The 19414-nt window shown below is 45.6% G+C and overlaps 1 protein-coding gene across 1 annotated transcript in view; it reads right to left on the bottom strand.

Annotated features, from left to right (window-relative positions):
- Positions 1 to 5915: 5915 nt before the first annotated feature.
- LOC145355579 (cilia- and flagella-associated protein 54-like) overlaps positions 5916 to 19414 on the bottom strand; it is a 306344-nt gene continuing 292845 nt past the window's right edge. The window contains exons 56-58 of the mRNA XM_080207830.1: positions 16640 to 16811; positions 9568 to 9642; positions 5916 to 6076 (exon numbers count right to left, since the gene is read on the bottom strand). Of these exons, the coding sequence (XP_080063956.1) occupies positions 5951 to 6076; positions 9568 to 9642; positions 16640 to 16811 (373 nt within the window). The 3' untranslated portion in view covers positions 5916 to 5950. The remainder of the gene's footprint in view (positions 6077 to 9567; positions 9643 to 16639; positions 16812 to 19414) is intronic.

The raw sequence follows: 19414 nt of genomic DNA on the forward strand, positions 1-19414 counted from the left end.
TTTATAGAACATAGAACACTACAGCACAAACAGGCCCTTCAGCCCACGAGTTGCGCCGATCACATCAACACCTACCAACCTACAGACCTATCTATAACCCTCAATCTCATTAAACCCCATATACTCATCCAGAAGTCTTTTAAAAGACCCCAGCGAGTTCGCCTCCACCACCACTGACGGCAGCCGATTCCATTCACTCACCACCCTCTGAGTGAAAAACTTACCCCTAACATCACTTCTGAACTTCCCTCCCTGTACCTTAAATCTGTGTCCTCTCGTAGCAACCATTTCAACCCGGGGAAATAGCCTCTGAGAGTCCACCCTATCTATTCCTCTCAACATTTTGTAAACTTCTATCAGGTCGCCTCTCAACCTTCGTCTCTCCAGGGAAAAGAGTCCCAGCTCCCTCAACCTAACTTCATAAGGCATGCCTCCCAGTCCAGGCAACATCCTTGTAAATCTCCTCTGTACCCTCTCAATAGCTTCTACATCTTTCCTATAGTGAGGCGACCAGAACTGCGCACAATACTCTAAATGAGGCCTGACAAGGGTCTTATAAAGTTGCAGCATTACCTCCCGACTCCTAAACTCAATCCCTCGATTAATGAAGGCCAGTACACCATACGCCTTCTTGACCACCTCCTCCACCTGCGAGGCCGATTTAAGAGTCCTGTGGACCCGGACCCCTAGATCCTTCTGCGCTTCAACACTACTCAGACTTCTGCCCTTGATAGTGTACTCATTCATCCCGTTGGTTCTGCCAAAATGGACGACTACGCATTTATCCACATTTGAACCCACTTAAAACACGTCCTCCCTCCCAATGTCAATTTGTTCGAGTAGAACATAGAACATTACAGTGCAGTACAGGCCCTTCGGCCCTCGATGTTGCGCCGACCAGTGGAACCAATCTAATGACCCTCTAACCTAAACTATTCCAATGTTATCCATATGCCTATTCACTGACCATTTGAATGCCCTTAAAGTTGACGAGTCCACAACTGCTGCAGGCAGGGCATTCCACGCCCTTACTACCCTCTGAGTAAAGAACCTACCTCTGACATCCATCCTCTATCTATCATCCCTCAATTTAAAGCCATGTCCCCTCGTGTTAGCCATCTCCATCTGAGGTAAAAGGCTTTCACTATCCACCCTATCCAACCCTCTGATCATCTCGTATGCCTCTATTAAGTCACCTCTTAACCTTCTCCTCTCTAACAAAAACAGCCTCAAGTCCCTCAGCCTTTCCTCATAAGACCATCATACCAGGCAACATCCTGGTAAACCTCCTCTGCACCCTTTCCAATGCTTCCAAATCCTTCCTATAATGTGGCAACTGGAATTGTACGCAATATTCCAAGTGCGGCCGCACCAGTTTTGTACAGTTGCTCATGGTTCTGAAACTCAATCCCTCCACCAATAAAAGCTAACACACCGTACGCCTTCTTAACAACCCTATCAATCTGGGTGCCAACTTTCAGGGATCTATGCAGGTGGACACCGAGATCTCTCTGCTCATCCACACTACCAAGTAACTTACCATTAGCCCAATACTCTGTATTCCTATTACTCCTTCCAAAGTGAATCATATCACACTTTTCTGCATTAAACTCTATTTGCCACGTCTCAGCCCAGCTCTGCAGCTTTTCTATGTCCCTTTGCAAACTGCAACATCCTTCTGCACTGTCCACAACGCCACCGATTTTAGTGTCATCCGCAAATTTACTAATCCATCCTTCTACACCCTCATCTAGGTCATTTATAAAAATGACAAATAGCAGTGGCCCCAAAACAGATCCCTGAGGTACACCACTTGTAACTGAACTCCAGGGTGAATATTTCCCATCAACCACCACCCTCTGTCTTCTATCAGCTAGCCAATTCCTGATCCAAACTGCTAAATCACCCTCAATCCCATACCTCTGTATCTTCTGCAATACCTGTGGGGAACCTTAGCAAACGCTTTACTGAAATCCATATACACCACGTCAACTGCTTTACCCTTATCCACCTCTTTGGTCACCTTCTCAAAGAACTCAATAAGATTTGTGAAGCATGACCTACCCTTCACAGAACCATGTTGACTATCCCTAATCAAGTTATTCCTTTCTGGATGTTTATAAATCCTATCTCTTATAATCCTTTCCAAACCTTTGCCCACAACAGAAGTAACTATACTGGTCTATAATTACCAGGGTCGTCTCTACTCCCCTTCCTGAACAAGGGGACAACATTTGCTATCCTCCAGTCTTCTGGTACTACTCCTGTAGATAATGATGACATAAAGATCAAAGCCAAAGGTTCTGCAATCTCCTCCCTAGCCTCCCAGAGAATCCTAGGGTAAATGCCATCCGGCCCAGGGGACTTATCTGTTTTCATACTTTCCAGAATTGCTAACATCTCCTCCTTATGAACTCAATCCCGTCTAGTCTCATAGCCTGTATCTCAGTATTCTCCTCGACAACATTATCTTTTTCCTCTGTGAATACTGACAAAAAATATTCATTTAGCATCTCTCTTATCTCTGGACCCCACACACAACTTCCCACTGCTGTCCCTGACTGGCCCTAATCTTACCCTAGTCATTCTTTTATTCCTGACATACCTATTAGAAAGCTTTAGGATTTCCCTTGATCCTACCTGCCAAAGACTTCTCATGTCCCCTCCTGGCTCTTCTTAACTCTCTCTTTAGGTCTTTCCTGGCTAACTTGTAACTCTCAAGAACCCTAACTGAGCCTTAATGTCTCATCTTTACATAAGTTTCCTTCTTCCTCTTCACCAGAGATTCAACTTCTTTAGTAAACCACGGTTCCCTCACTCGGTCACTTCCTCCTGCCTGACAGGTACATACTTCTCAAGGACACACAGTAGCTGTTCCTTGAGCAAGCTCCACATTTCAACTGTGCCCATCCCCTGCAGTTTCCTTCCACATCCTATGCATCCTAAATCTCGCCTAATCGCATCATAATTTCCTATCCCCCAGCTATAACTCTTGCCCTTCCGTTATATACATATCCCTTTCCATCGCTAATGTAACATAGGCGAATTGTGGTCACTCTCACCAAAGTGCTCACCTACCTCAAATCTAACACCTGGTCTGGTTCATTACCCAGCACCAAATCCAATGTAGCCTCTCCTCTTGTTGGCCTATCTACATACTGTATCAGGAAACCTTCCTGCACACATTGGACAAAAACTGACCCATCTAAAGTACTCGAACTGTAACTTTTCCAATCAATATTTGTAAAGTTAACGTCCCCCAAAACAACTACCCTGTTCCTTTCCAGAATCATCTTTGCAATCCTTTCTTTTACGTCTCTGGAACTTTTTGGAGGCCTATAGAAAACTCCCAACAGTGTGACCTCTCCCTTCCTGTTTCTAATCTCAGCCCATACTACCTCAATAGACAGGTCCTCAAACTTCCTTTTTGCCACCATAATACTGTCCCTGCCTAACAATGCCGCACCTTCCCCCTCTTTTACCACCTTCTCTGCTCTGACTGAAACATCTAAACCCCGGAACCTACAATAACCATTCCTGTCCCTGCTCAATCCATGTCGCTGAAATAGCCACAATATCGAAGTCCCAGGTACCAACCCAGGCTGCAAGTTCACCCACCTTATTCCGGATGCTCCTGGTGTTGAAGTAGACACACTTCAAACCACCTTCCTGCCGGCCGGTACACTCCTGCGAGCTTGAAACTTTATTCATGACGTCACTACTCCCAACCTCCTGTACACTGGAGCTACAATTCAGGTATTACCACACTCCCCTCCCGGATCTCTATATCTAATTCACCCTTCTTCATACTGAACACAGATGCAAAAAACTAATTTAAAACTTCACTTTGAAGGTGGTCGTGTTCCCATGTATCTGCTGTCTTTGACCTTCTAGGTAGTAGCGGTCACAGGTTTGGAAGACAGTAACAAAGAAGCCTTGGTGAGTTGCTGTGGTGCATCTTGTAGATGGTGCACAGCATTGCCTTGGTGCTTTCATACTGGAGTGGATGGATATTGAAGGTGGTGGATAGGGTGCCTATCAAGCGGGCTGCTTTGTCCTGAATGATGTTGAGTTTTTTGAGTGTATTGGGAGCTGCACTCATCCAGGCAACTGGAGAGTATTCCATCACACTCCTAACTTCTGTGTTGTAGATGGTGGACAGGATTCGGGGAGTCAAGAGTTTAGTTATTTGCTCCAGAATTCTTAGTCTTTGATCTGCTCTTGTACCCACAGCATTAATGTGGCAGGTTCAGTTAAATCAAGATGTTGATAGTGGTGGATTCCACAATGATAATGTCATTGTCTGTCAAGGGGTGATGGTTATATTTTCCTTTGTTGGTGGTGGTCACTGCCTGGCACTTACTTTACACTTCCTCCACATAGACATGGACTGCTTCAGTATCTGAGGAGTCGCAGATGGGTGAACATTTATCAGTGAACATCCCCATTTCTGATCTTATGATGGAGGGAAGGTTGTTGATGAAGCAGCTGAAGATGGTTGGGCCTAGGACATTACCCTGAGGAACTCCTGCAATGATATCCTGGAGCTGAGATGATCGTCCTCCAACCACCACAACCATCTTCCTTTATGCCAGGAATGGCTCCAGCCAGCAGAGTGTTTGCCTCTGATTCCCACCGATTCCAGTTTTGCTGCGGCTCCTTGAAGCCATATTCGGTCAAATGTTGTATTGATGTCAAGGGCAGTCACTAACTTCACAAGTTCAGCTCTTTTGTCTATTTTCTCCCTGGAAAGACGGAGAATGAGGGGAGACCTAATAGAGGTGTATAAAATTATGAGGGGTATGAACAGTGGGAAGCTTTTTCCCAGTTCGGAGGTGACAAACATGAGGGGTCACAGGTTCAAGGTGAGGGGGACGAGGTTTAACTCAGATATCAGAGGGACGTATTTTACACAGAGGGTGGTGGGGGCCTGGAGTGCGCTGCCAAGCAGGGTGGTGGAGGCAGACACGCTGGGATCGTTTAAGACTTATCTGGATAGTCACATGAGCAGACTGGGAAAGGAGGGATACAAACGAATGGTCCAGTTGGACCAATGAGTGGCGCAGGCTTGGAGGGCCGAAGGGCCTGTTTCCTATGCTGTATTGTTCTTTGATATTTGATTTTGGACCAAGGCTGTAATGAGTCATGGTCTGAGTGGTCCTGGCAGAACCCTAACTGAGATCAGTAAGCAGATGATTGCTCTGTGATTGCCAATTAATCGCACTGTTAATGACCCCTTCTATCACTTTGCTGGTGATCACGGGTAGACTGATGGGGTAGTAATTGGCTGGGTTGGATTTGTCCTGTTTCTTGTGGACAGGACATATCTGGAACATTTTCCACATTTCTGAGTAGATGCCAGTGTTGTAATTGTACTGGAACAGCTATGGCCACAGTAAGTTCTGGAGCACAAGTCTTCAATATTATTGCTAGAATGTTATCAGAGACCATTGTGTTTGCTGTACCTCGTGCCTGCAGCTATTTCTTGAGTGATTTGAATTGGCTGGTATTCCGTCAACAAACAAGTAACTTTTATGTAAGTCAGGAATGAAAATCAAAACATAGTGGTATAATGCATGGGTTTTAATTAGCAGAAGAAATTGAATGTAATTATTTGATTCTGATACAAAGCAAATATAGTTCATATCAATTCATAAAAACAAAGCTATTGTTTCATATAGTCCAGAAAATAAAATAGATGGGACAGGTTGTAAACTTAGAAAACACATTGTGAAGTATTATTTAGCATCTTAAAACCACAAAATATGCTTTAAAACATAACCCACTCCTAGAAGTGATAAATATTTATTTGATAGCGATTAAACAAATGCTCAATGGTGTTTCTGAGTCAGTTATGTCCAGGTTCATATTGTGAGTAACTGCGAAAGGAAAATAAAAGCAAAATACTTGAAGACTTTGTCATCAGCTACATGTTCTGAGATGCAATCATTTACTCCAGTTCCATGAAAGAAATTAGCCACTTGAACAAAGAGCCATACTTTAATATGTAGCCAACCGTAGGATTAAATACTTGTTCCAACTGCTCCAGGGTGTCAAAGGAAATGTCAAATGGTACCTATTGAGAAAGAAAATGAAGTAAATATATGAAATAGTCAACTCCCATAATAAAGCTTCGATATTAAAGTAAAGTTTATCTATTTAGCCACAAGTAAGGCTTACATTAACACTGCAATGAAGTTACAGTGAAATTCCCCCAGTCCGGCACCTGTTCGAGTCAATGCATCCCAACCAGCACATCTTTCATAATGTATGAAGATTTACTGTATGAAGATTATGGGAAAGTCATCAAAAAAAATCTGTTGTAAGGTTTATAGCAATTCTTCAACAAGAGATTGACCAAAATCCTCAAGAGTAATTATTTATGTTCATTTTCAGGGATAAGTCATGACAGGAAACAGGAAGAACACTATGTAAATACAAGGAAATTTTGTCCAAAATAACCGCTGTGGGATTATCGTGGATCGCTATACTTACAAATTATTGAAGTGTGAGGTAATTCATTTTGACAGGAAGGTTGTAGAGAGACAGTATAAAGTAAAGGGAGGTGCAGGAACAGAGGGACCTTGATGTATGTATGTAAGTCAATGAAGGTGGTAGGCATGCTGAGAGAGCAGTCAACAAAGCAGATGATATCCTAGGTTTTATTACTAGAGGTATTGAGTACAAGAGTAAGGAGATCATTAAAAAAAGGCAATACATTTATCATGGGTCACTTTAACCTTCACGTGGATCAAATTGGCAGAGATAGCCATGAGGAAGAATTCAGAGTGTATTCCAGACAATTTCCAATGAGGGGTTTGCTGATTACACAAAAATGGGAGAAAATGTGAGCCCTGGGGAGGATACAAGGAGGCTTCAAGGCGTTTCGGACAAGTTCAGAGAATGGGCAAATACTTGGCAAATGCAGTACAAAACGACTAAATGTGAAGTTATACACATCGGTGTGAAAAACAGAATGGGAGAATATTATTTAAATGGTGATGTATTGGGAAGTGTGGCAGTACAAAGGGATCTGGGTGTCCTTGTACACCAGTCAATGATGATGGAGAGGCAGGCATAGCAAACAAATAGGAGGGTAAATGAAGGCTAGCCATCATTGCAATAGGATTTGCATTCAGAAGTAGACATGTTTTACTGCAGCTGTACAGGGTCTAGGTGAGACCATATCTGGAGTAGTGTGTGCAGTTTTGGTCTCCTATCTAAGAAAGGATATACTTGCCATAGTGCAGCGGAGGGTAATTAGGCTGATACTGGTGTTGGCAGGACTGTCCTATGAAGAGATTGGTCCAACTGGGCCTGTATTCAGTAGAGTTTAGAAGGATGAGAGGAGATTGGATTGACATTCTAACAGGGCTGGACAGAGCAGATGCAGGAAAGATGTTTTCTCTCAATGGGAATCTAAACGGGACAGTCTCAGGGCAGACCATTTCAGACTGAGGTGAGGATAACTAAGGGAGAAAGGGTAGTGCATCTGTAAAATTCTCTCCCATTGAAAGCTGTGAAGGTGAACTCACTGAATGTATTCAAGGGATAGATTTATTAGATTTTAATGGTATCAAGGGCTATGGAGAGAAAGTGGGAATATGGCATTGAGATAGAGGATCACCCGTAATCATACTGAATGGTGGAGTTGGCTTAAAGGAGCAAACTGCCTACATCTGCTCCTCATTTTGATAGGTCAGGTTATTTTAGATCAGGCAATTTGTAATGAAGCTGCATTGATAAACACTCCCAGATTCAAAGATCACTGAGGAAGCAGTGACATGATATGGTGCAATTTACCATTCAGTTTGAAGGTGAGAAACTTGCATCAGGGTCAACAATGTTAAACTTCAAAAAGAGTCATTACAAAGGAATGAAGTTATAGATGGCGGGATTAACTTGGAAGTTTAATACAAACCCCACCCCCCACCCCACCAGACATCTCCCCTCCCCGACACTCTCTCTTCCACTCTGACGCTCTCCTTCCTCCATTCACTTTCCGCCCCCCCCACCATACCCCTCCTGGACACTATACCCTACCCACTATTCTGCCAATGCCCCATACCCATGGAATCCTTGAGACACCAAATATCTGTCTATTCCAGCCTGAAACATTGCCAACCTAGCGCATTTTCAAAGATTCACAACCCATTGAGTCAAGGAATTTCTCCTCATCTTGCTCCTAAATAATTGGCCCCTTTACCCCAAGATTGTGTCCACATGTTCTAGATTCTCCAACCAGTGCAAACAACCTCTCGGTCTCTACCCTGTCAAGGCCCTTCAGCATCTTCTATGTTTTAATGACATCATCTCACATTCTTCCAAACTCCAGGGAATATTGGCAGAAATTATTCAGTATCTCACCACAGGAATAGATGTGAAACTTGTAAATGTTGGTGTTCAGAGGGACCTGGGTGAACCAGTACAAGGAATTAAACAAGTATTGTCAAAAATATTAGAAAAGCAAGTAACGTTCACTCTCCACAAGTGCCAGATGTGACCATCTCCAACAAGAGAGGATCTAACCATCGCCCCTTGACATTCAATGACATCACCATGACTGAATCCCCCACTATCAATATCCTGGGATTACCATAGACTAGAAATTGAACTGGTCTAGCCATATAAGTACTGTGGCTATCAGAGCAAGTCAAAGTCTAGGACCCAGGTCTAGTGCCCCTTTCACAAATGTTCAATCCCTCCACCACGGTTGAACAGTATGTACCAGCTATAAGATGCACTGCAGCAACTCACCAAGGTTTCTTAGACAGAACCTTCCAAATCCACATCCAAACCTTTGAACTTTAAAGTTTATTTAATAGTGTCACAAGTAGACTTACGTTAATATTGCAATGAAGTTACTGTGAAAACCATCCAGAAGGCTATGAGCAGCAGATATCTGGAGACACTACCACACAGAGGTTTCCGCCAAGTCACTCACCATCCTGACTTGGAAATATATCACTGTCCCTTCACTGTCTCTGGGTCAAAATCCTGGAATTCCCTCCCTAACAACACTGTAGGCGTATCTACGCCTCAGGAAATGCAGCAGTTCAACTCACCATCACGTTCTCAGGGCAACTAGGTTTGGGCAATAATTGTTGGCCTAGCCAGTGACACCCACCTCCCATATTATTTTATTCAATGGCGTGTTGGTCTTTATAGGGGTACAGGAATGAAGTCATGCTACAATTGTACAGGGATTTGTGGAACCCACACCTGGAATAGTGTGTGCAGCTTTAATCTCCAAAGTTCAGAAAGGATATATTTGCAAGCTGTGAGAAAATTAACTGGATTGGGTGCTGGGCTGAGGGGATTGAGGCCAGCAATAACATCTCCTATCACATTCCAGATGAGTCAAATTAAAACAGTGCAACCTGAGTTTGAGAATGCAGCTGTTCAGTCTCATATACCTCAGCTTTACTATTGGATATATTCATCAGAGAAAAAAAACTACCATTTTCTTTGGAACAGATAAACATTGTTCAGATCTCGATGTGAATTCCTGAAATAATCATCACTAAAGAAACAAGTAAAATCATAAATACATTTTGGTGACTTTACCTCTGTCTCAGGCTTCATGTCTGATTCAAGAAGAAACAATTCTTTTATTTGTTTGCATAGGTGCATAACCATGTCCTGTAAAATAGGCAAAACATATTCAATAGACTGTCAACTTATATAGGTTATCAATTCACATCTTATTAGCACAGTGGTTAGCACTGCTGCCTCACAGCACCAGGGACCCGAGTTTGATTCCCAGCTAAGGTCACCGTCTGTGTGGAGTTTGCACATTCTCCCCATGTCTGCATGGGTTTCCTCTGGGTGCTCCGGTTTCCTCCCATAGTCCAAAGATGTGTGAGTTGCCCCTTAGTGTCAGGGGGATTGTTAGGGTAAATGTATGGGGTTATGGGGATAGGGCCTAGATGATATTGTGGTAGATGCAGACTCGATGGGCTGAATGGCCCCATTCTGTGTTGTACGGATTCTATGATAATATGTCAGTAGTTTATTTTGTAATCAACAGTAACATAATAGGAGAGGGTAGATTTTTTACTTTTCTCAACATTAGTCACAAATTGATACTGTTAAGAAGAAAAGCTTAGCAATTTTATTTTTGAAAAATACACCTTAGCTTAATTAAAGAACAAAGAACAGCACAGCACAGGAAACAGGCCCTTCGGCCCAACAAGCCCGCGCCGCCATTTTAACATTCAGTGAGTGCCTCATTCCAATCCTTCTTCTACCTATGACTTTTGTCTACTCTTCTTGGACTCCACAATAAAGGTGTGCAAATTTAGAGAATCAGATGTGCGCCAGATTGAGGGAGGTCTAATTTAGGGACAATTTGTTAACATCAATCAGCCTAAAAGCACGTTTTTGGGGTGTGGGAGGAAACCGGAGCACCTGGAGAAAACCCACGCAAGCATGGGGAGAATGTGCAAACTCCCAAATGGAAAATGATTTAAAATATTTGAATGTAGTTGTAGCTATTTCAATAGTGATCCTCTCTGGATTAATTTCCATGTTTCATAGGTTCTCATTTTCCCACTGTTGTATCTGTACCATCGGCATCGAGCAGAGCCAACAAAATAGCTGTAACAATGGCAGGTGGACATGTGGACTGCACTCGGAGTGTTTCTGCGTGGGCTGCAGCTATACTGGGCTTGAGATTCTTTTATTGGCCACTGGAGCGAGCATTAATTTAAATATAAAAATGAGCCTGTGCCTAAATAAAGACTAAATTCCTGTGTGGAAGCACCTGACTGCCTGGCTTTTTATCAGATAGTCGATTCTGTAATAAAAACGGAAAATACTGGATAAACTCAGCAGATCTGGCAGCATCTGTGGTGAGAGAAACAGGAGTTTCGAGTTTGCTCAGATTTGGGCTCTTCTGTTGTAATGTTTTGTTGGTTTTTGGTTCTGTTTTGCTGAGTTGAATTTGGGGTTTTTTTTTGAAAGTCTTGCACACAGTCACAAGATTGCCTTGCCCATGTTATTGGAATATGGGCAGTCTGTTTGCTCCTTGGGGCTAAGTTATGAGTAATTGAGGCAGACAGGAGGTTGTGCTGACTTGTGGAAGAGCACTGGAGGAGAGAATAGAGGAGAGGCCTGATATCATGAGGCTATACGGGAACCAGGGCCAGGATTCAAAAGGCCCTATTTTACCATTTTGATTCTAAATGCGAGGCAGATTTGAATTTGGGCGTGTTTCAGATCTGACTTTTAGACCCGTTCTCCAGCGCCCCCATACACACTCTGCCTGAAAAGATATCAGCCATTCTGAATTGCACTGCACAAGCCTGTGGGTGGGGGTTTAATGTGCCCAAAACACTGCAGCTCTGATCAGCGCCGACAACTGCGCATACGCAGACAAAAGAAATGATATAATGCTGCTCCCATACCACTTCTCACCTGGGCCAAACAATGACTCCCCCTGGCCCCCACAAACACTGCCTCACCCCTACATCCCCCCACCCACCCGTCACCCCGACCAATCCCGGGCCCCTCTCTCCCACAGGCAGAGTGGCAGTGCACCCCCTCCTTTCCCCACACTCATCACAGGCAGAGAGATCCACCCTCCCCCTTCCACCCTACAGGCAGGGTGATCCCCCTCACTCCCATCCCGGACCCTCCCACACAAGGCCACCATCTCCTCTGGACTCCGATGGCTGCGTGACACCTCCCTCTCTCCCTCTTGTCCCCAGTCATTGAGGGACTCATCCACCATCTGCGCCCCCCCCCCCCACCCCCATCTCCCCATCAGCGTACCTCCAAGTGCTTACTTGCCTTCCCTTCAACGCTAACAAGCAAACTGCACGGAACTGCCTGCAGCTGATCTGCCCAAAGAGGGGGCAGCTCCATTAAAAACTCCAGAATGGACAGGTAGGCAGGTATTCCTGCACAAAATATGCTCACAACCAGCCCCCCACATTGACTAAGGGTATCCTGGGGAGGTGCTGGATGCAGCAGAGGTGAGGCGGGACACCTTCTCTCTCTCCTTGGGGATGCTGACCATGGGGGGGGGGGGGGGTGGGGGGGTGGGCGGTGCTGATGGAAATGCAGCCTGGGAGGCAGTCTGTGCTTCAGTCAGTGCCAGGGCAGTACCCACCCCCTTCCCCCTTCTCCCCCCCACTTCCCCCTTCTCCCCCCCACTTCCCCCTCCCCCCCCCCACTTCCCCCTTCTCCCCCCCACTTCCCCCTTCCCCCTTCTCCCCCCCACTTCCCCCTTCTCCCCCCCACTTCCCCCTTCTCCCCCCCCCCCACCAAATCGCAAATTCAGCAAGGGTGAGTGCTGAACCCTATCTTGAATGTTCCCCCAGATCCTCCCATCCCCAGCACCCTGCATGCTTCCAGCTCCTGACCCCCAAGCACTTCCTTCCTTTCCCCCTCAGAGTCCCACTGTGCTTGCTCTCTAAGGGCCACTACCCGATACTCTGCAGGAGTCACACCACCATTCCTTTCATGGCTCCTTCTGCCTACACAAGAGACCAACTATAACAACAGAGAGAGGGCAAAGACCAGAGAAAGGCCAAAGTGATGAGCCAGATCAGCGGGTCCTCACCCACTTTGAGGAGCAGGCGCTGGAGCTGTCAAGGGACGGGGAGATGCCGACAGTCGGCATCAGCATGGTCGGGCTGCTGTCAAGACATGAGCCCCTGAGAAGTTTCCTCGACTCACTTTGAGGCAACTTCTCAGGGGCATGAATTCAGGTGCGAGAGGCAAGGTTTAAAGGAGATGTACGAGGCAAGTGTTTTTATACAGAGGGTGGTGGGTGCCTGGAACTCGCTGCCGGGGGAGGGAGTGGAAGCAGATACGATAGTGACTTTTAAGGGATATCTTGACAAATACATGAATAGGATGGGAATAGAGGATATGGTCTCTGGAAAGGTGGGGGGTTTTAGTTCAGTCGGGCAGCATGGTCGGGGCAGGTTTGGAGGGCTGAAGGGCCTGTTCCTGTGCTGTAATTTTCTTTGTTCTTTGAGGTCAGGCACGCTGGTCTCGCTAATCTGGCCCCGCTAACATCTCCCATCCTAGAAATCATAGAAACCCTACAGTACAGAAAGAGTCCATTTGGCCCATCGAGTCTGCACCAACCATAAACCCACCCAGGCCCTACCCCTTATCCCTTTATATTATACCCGCTAATCCCTCTAACCTACACATCTCAGGACACTCAGCATCAATTTTAGCATGGCCAATCAACCTAACCCACACATCTTTGGACTGTGGGAGGAAACCAGAGTACTCGGAGGAAACCCATGCAGACACGAGGAGAATGTGCAAACTCCACACAGACAGTGACCCGAGCCGGGAATCGAACCCAGGTCCCTGGAGCTGTGAAGCAGCAGTGCTAACCCACTGTGCTACCGTGCCTGCTGCACTAAAAAATCGATAAGTCTCACAACACCAAGTTAAAGTTCAACAAGTTTATTTGGTAGCAAAATCCAGCTTTCGGAGCGTTGCCCCTTCATCAGCTAAGTCAGAGTTCTGTTCACAAACAGGGCATATAAAAACACAAACTCAATTTACAAAATAATGGTTGGAATGTGAGACTTTACAGCTAATCAAGTCTTAAAGGTAGAGACAATGTGAGTGGAGAGAGGGTTAAGCACAGGTTAAAGAGATGTGTATTATCTCCAGACAGGACAGTTAGTGAGATTTTGCAAGTCCAGGCAAGTCATGGGGGTTACAGATAGTGCGACATGAACCCAAGATCCCGGTTGAGGCCGTCCTCACGTGTGTGGAACTTGGCTATCAGTTTCTGCTCAGCAACTCTGCGCTGTTGTGTGTCGTGAAGGCTGCCTTGGAGAATGCTTACCCGAAGATCAGAGGCTGAATGCCCGTGACCGCTGAAGTGTTTGCCAACAGGAAGGGAACAGTCTTGCCTGGTGATTGTCGAGCGATGTTCATTCATCCATTGTCGTAGCGTCTGCATGGTCTCCCCAATGTACCATGCTTCGGGACATCCTTTCCTGCAACGTATCAGGTAGACAACATTGGCCGAGTTACAAGTGTATGTACTGTGTACCTGGTGGATGGTGTTCTCATGTGAGATGATAGCATCCGTGTCGATGATCCGGCATGTCTTGCAGAGGTTGCTGTGGCAGGGTTGTGTGGTATTGTGGTCACTGTTCTCCTGAAGGCTGGGTAGTTTGCTGTGAACAATGGTCTGTTTGAGGTTGTGCGGTTGTTTGAAGGCAAGAAGTGGGGGTGTGGGGATAGCCCTGGCGAGATGTTCGTCTTCATCAATGACATGTTGAAGACTCCGGAGATGATGTCGTAGCTTCTCCGCTCCGGGGAAGTACTGGACGACGAAGGGCACTCTGTCCACCGTGTCCCGTGTTTGTCTTCTGAGGAGGTCAGTGCAGTTTTTTGTTGTGGCGTGTCGGAACTGTCGATCAATGAGTCAAGCACCATATTCAGTTTTATGAGGGCATTTTTCAGAATCTGGAGGTGTCTATTGCAAACCTCCTCATCTGAGCAGATCCTGTGTATACGGAGAGCTTGTGTGTAGGGGATGGCTGGAGAAGTATAGTTGAACACACCCATTGACCAATAGACTGATCAAGACCTTTGATCTGACCTTCAGCACACCTTTCGTGCTCTCATCCCACGTACTCACCACATTGGAGATCTCTACTGCCTCCCGAAGATACACAAGGCAAACATACCTGGCAGTCCCATTCTATCGGGCAATGGGACCCTGTGTGAGAACCTGTCCACCTATGTTGAGGGCATCCTGAAACCCATTGTACAAAGAACCCCCAGCTTTTTCCACGACACCATGGACTTCCTACGGAAACTCAGCACACATGGAGCAGTTGAACCAGGGACACTCCTCGTCACAATGGATGTCTCGGTTCTCTACACCAGCATCCCCCACGATGATGGCATTGCTGCAACTGCCTCAGTTCTCAACGCCAACAACTGCCAGTTTCCAGATGCAATTTTACAACTCATCCACTTCATCCTGGACCACAATGTCTTCACCTTCACCTTCTTCATCCAGACACACGGAACAGCCATGGGGACCAAATTCGCACCTCAATATGCCAACATCTTCATGCACAGGTTTGAACAAGACTTCTTCACCACACAGGACCTTCAACTGATGCTATACACTAGATACATCGATGACATTTTCTTCTGTTGGACTCATGGAGAACAATCACTGAAACAACTATATGATGACATCAACAAGTTCCATCCCACCATCAGACTCACCATGGACTATTCTCCAGAATCAGTTGCATTCTTGGACACACGCATCTCCGTCAAGGACGGTCACCTCAGCACCTCACTGTACCGCAAGCCCACAGACAATCTCACAATGCTCCACTTCTCCAGCTTCCACCCTAAACATGTTAAAGAAGCCATCCCCTATGGACAAGCCCTCCGTATACACAGGATCTGCTCAGATGAGGAGGATCGTGACAGACAACCTCCAGACACTGAAAGATGCCCTCATAAGAACAGGATATGGCGCTCGACTCATAGATCGGCAGTTCCGATGCGCCACAGCGAAAAACTGCACTGACCTCCTCAGAAGACAAACACGGGACACAGTGGACAGAATACCCTTTGTCGTCCAGTACTTCCCCGGAGCAGAGAAGCTACGACATCTTCACCGGAGTCTTCAACATGTCATTGATGAAGATGAACATCTCGCCAGGGCCATCCCCACACCCCCATTTCTTGCCTTCAAACAACCACACAACCTCAAACAGACCATTGTTCGCAGCAAACTACCCAGCCTTCAGCAGAACAGTGACCACAATACCACACAACCCTGCCACAGCAACCTCTGCAAGACATGCCGGATCATCGACACGGATGCTATCATCTCACATGGGAACATCATCCACCAGGTACACGGTAAATACTCTTGCAACTCGGCCAATGTTGTCTACCTGATACGTTGCAGGAAAGGATGTCCCGAAGCATGGTACATTGGGGAGACCATGCAGACGTTACGACAACGGATGAATGAACATTGCTCGACAATCACCAGGCAAGACTGTTCTCTTCCTGTTGGCGAACACTTCAGCGGTCACGGGCATTTGGCCTCTGATCTTTGGGTAAGCGTTCTCCAAGGCGGCCTTCACGACACACAAGCAGCTCAGAGTTGCTGTAGCCAAGTTCCGCACACATGAGGACAGCCTCAACCGGGATCTTGGGTTCATGTCACACTATCTGTAACCCCCACTCACATGGTCTGTACCTTTAAGACTTGATCACCGGTGAAGACTCACATTCCAACCATTATTTTGTAAATTGAGTTTGTGTCTGTATTTGCCCTGTTTGTGAACAGAACTCCCGCTTACCTGACAAAGCAGCAGTGCTCCGAAAGCGAGTGACTTTTGCTACCAAATAAACCTGTTGGACTTTAATCTGGTGTTGTGAGACTTCTTACTGTGTTTACCCCAGTCCAATGCCGGCATCTCCACATCTGTGCAAACACCCAGGTGTTTCCACATCAAAGTGGCATTCTTCACCAACACTGATTTCTGTTCCTCACAGATATGATAACCTCCAGAATTGACATTAACAATCTCACTATTGATGTGACTTTATGATATTAATGGCAATGCATTAAAGTGAGCTATTTATTCTAGTACTTATTTCGACTTACTTCCAGCGGTGCAGGTAGTTTTCTAACACTGCTTGTAGATTCACTTTGGATAAACCTTTGCTTCAGCCTGTGATAACTGCGCTGTAATGAACTGGATGGTGCATGATCTGGCTGCAAGTACGCCTCAGCCTTTTGCTTTAATGCAGAAAGCTTCTTGTGTAATGAAATAAGCCTGCAATAAAGGTGAGGAAACATGAAGATTTAGTGTCTGGGAACTGTAAAAACGATACCTCTATTCAGTCACACTCCTGATTCCCAAATCACACTCCCAGCTTGTTCAAAGCTTCAAACTCCAGACTGAGGGAAAGTTAGGTTGATTGGCCATGTTAAATTACCCCTTAGTGTCCAAAGAAATATAGGTTAGATGGATTAGCAATGGTAAACGTGTAGGGTTAAGGGGATAGGGCGAGGGGATGGGCCTGGGTAGGGTGCACTTACAGAGACCTGGTGTAGGTTCGATGGGTCAAATGGCCTCCTTCACTGTAGGAATTGTATGGATTCTACATGTTTCTGACTTCAATATTAATAGTGTTAAGTTCTAGTACCAATATCATCATTAGGATTACAGCAACTATGCCAGGCTTTATCAAAGCTTTCTTTGAAAATTATATATCAGTGCCTGGAGATGATGGAGTTATTAAATTAAATTACAGCGGTCATATTGCTGATGATTGCAGCCATTGACCAAAGGAAAGGGATGCAAACTGCTCCCATCTCCTGACCTCTTAGGTCCTAAGCACTGCTGTGAGTCCTGAGACTCACTTCACAGCGCTGCTTTTTCCAAATCTTTGTTGTCTTATCCCTGGAAGTCCACCAAGACTTTCAAGTTTTGTAGTGGTGGATGTGGCAATCCGATGGTTACGTTGCTCCTTGAAAGGGTGATCGTTTGTGAGTACATAATCGGGCTGGATCCCTTTGAGGGTTAATATCAAAGTTTCACTCCAGGTCTGGCAACAGGGAGAAGCAGCAGATTGATAAAGACATACAAAGCAAAAAGCGATAGAAAGTTGGTGAGAACCAAAGAAAATGAAAACCATGTAGGAGAAAAGACAGAGTGAAAGAGAGTCTAAAGGGCTGAAAGTGTTTGACATGTACACAAAGATAAAAAGAGACAATGGCTCCCAAAACAGAGTCCAATCTCTGTTCCCTACATTAGCCTGTTACTACTGCTCCCTTTACCTTTGAGGTCAGTGGCCTTGCTGCGCAAATTTACAAAGAGCGTTCTACGGAATCATCTCGGTGGCAGAATTACTTTGTTCATGCTTGATTGACTGTAATATATTCAAAGTGAAAAGGAATCTTTGGCTAATGAGATTTTCAGTGGTCAGTTCCGCCACTCTGGACAGAATTAGCTGTGACAATTTTCACAAGGTGCGGGTGCTGAGATGGGTTAGCAGCTGACAGGTTGACAGCGAGTAATTAAGATCATCAAACAGCTCATGGTCAGGTATTTTCCAAACATTTTGTGTATATTTAACATACAGCACGTGGGATGCACAGAGGGTTAGAGTCTCACCTCCTTAAAGGGGTGACTGTTGAGTTGGAATGGGAATTGGCAGCCATGTTGTGAAGCTGGTCGCAGGGCAGATATTGAACAAAGTGATACTTGGGGCGGCACAGTGGTTAACACTGCTGCCTCACAGTACCAGGGATCCGGGATCCATTCCCAGTTTGGGTCACTGTCTGTGTGGAGTCTGCACGTTCTCCCTGTGCATGTGTGAGTTTCCTCCGGGTGCTCTGGTTTCCTCCCACAGTCTGAAAGATGTGCTGGTTAGAAGCACTGGCCATGCTGAATTCTCCCTCAGTATACTCAAATAGGCATCAGATTTTCACAGTAACTTCATTGCAGCGTTAATGTAATTCTACTTGTAACATTAATAAATAAATAAATCATGTTTGGAGGTGCTACTGATGGTGGAGCTGCAGTGATGTATTTTTGGTGGGAAAGTGTTTTCCAGATCCCCAGCAGACTCTGAAGGCAGAGCTGGGTTTTTGAGAGGGGTATTGAAGAAGCAGCTTCATTTGACTTTGGGATTTATGCTTTCAGAGTTTGGCTTGGCCAGACAGGAGGAGTATCACAGAGATGGGGACGCAGCCGTATGAAGTGCTTGTGCAACAGCCAGCAGAGCTAAAAACGGTAGAGGAAACCAATAGATATGAATGAGGAAATGGTTGGGGGCGAGAAGGCAGCTTCTTGATGCAGAAGGCACTACCTAGCTCAGAGCATGTACCCCATCAGAGACTCGGCTTCATAGATAAAGACTGTATCTCCCCAGAGAGATAGTGGCAGAGCTGGAGGAGGAGTTGATGCCAATGGGAAATTGTGGATCCAATGTCTATCGTGATAAATATGTTGTTGTCACTTGCCTTTTTTATCTTTTTTCATTTCAGGGAAGCATCACTGAGTCAGGGATTAACCCTTCTTCATGCTGAAGCCATTCCTCTGCTGCCTCTATTAACATAGACCCCTCTCTTATTTAGCGTTGGCCAACAATCTTTTGTGTTTATACAGCTGGCTGTTCAGAGTAAACTGCTGACACAATGGCCCAGATGTTTGCTAGCCAGGTGGATAGCTCGAAATGTCCCAGCTCACCACACCAGTCTTGGTAGAAAGTCCCCTGGATGGCGCTATCTTTGCTCCAGTGTTTTTGTGTGTATATGCAGAGGTGGACCCTACATGTGAAATTTGTATCAGGCACAGTATTAAGGACTCCCCTGTAAACACTTTCAGCTGTGAGGTTTATGGTATTGCTGCTGGACTGGGGGAGAAGGTGA

Source organism: Carcharhinus amblyrhynchos, chromosome 19, assembly GCF_965287045.1.
Source record: "Carcharhinus amblyrhynchos chromosome 19, sCarAmb.v2.hapA, whole genome shotgun sequence".
In the NCBI taxonomy this organism is placed as follows: domain Eukaryota; kingdom Metazoa; phylum Chordata; class Chondrichthyes; order Carcharhiniformes; family Carcharhinidae; genus Carcharhinus; species Carcharhinus amblyrhynchos.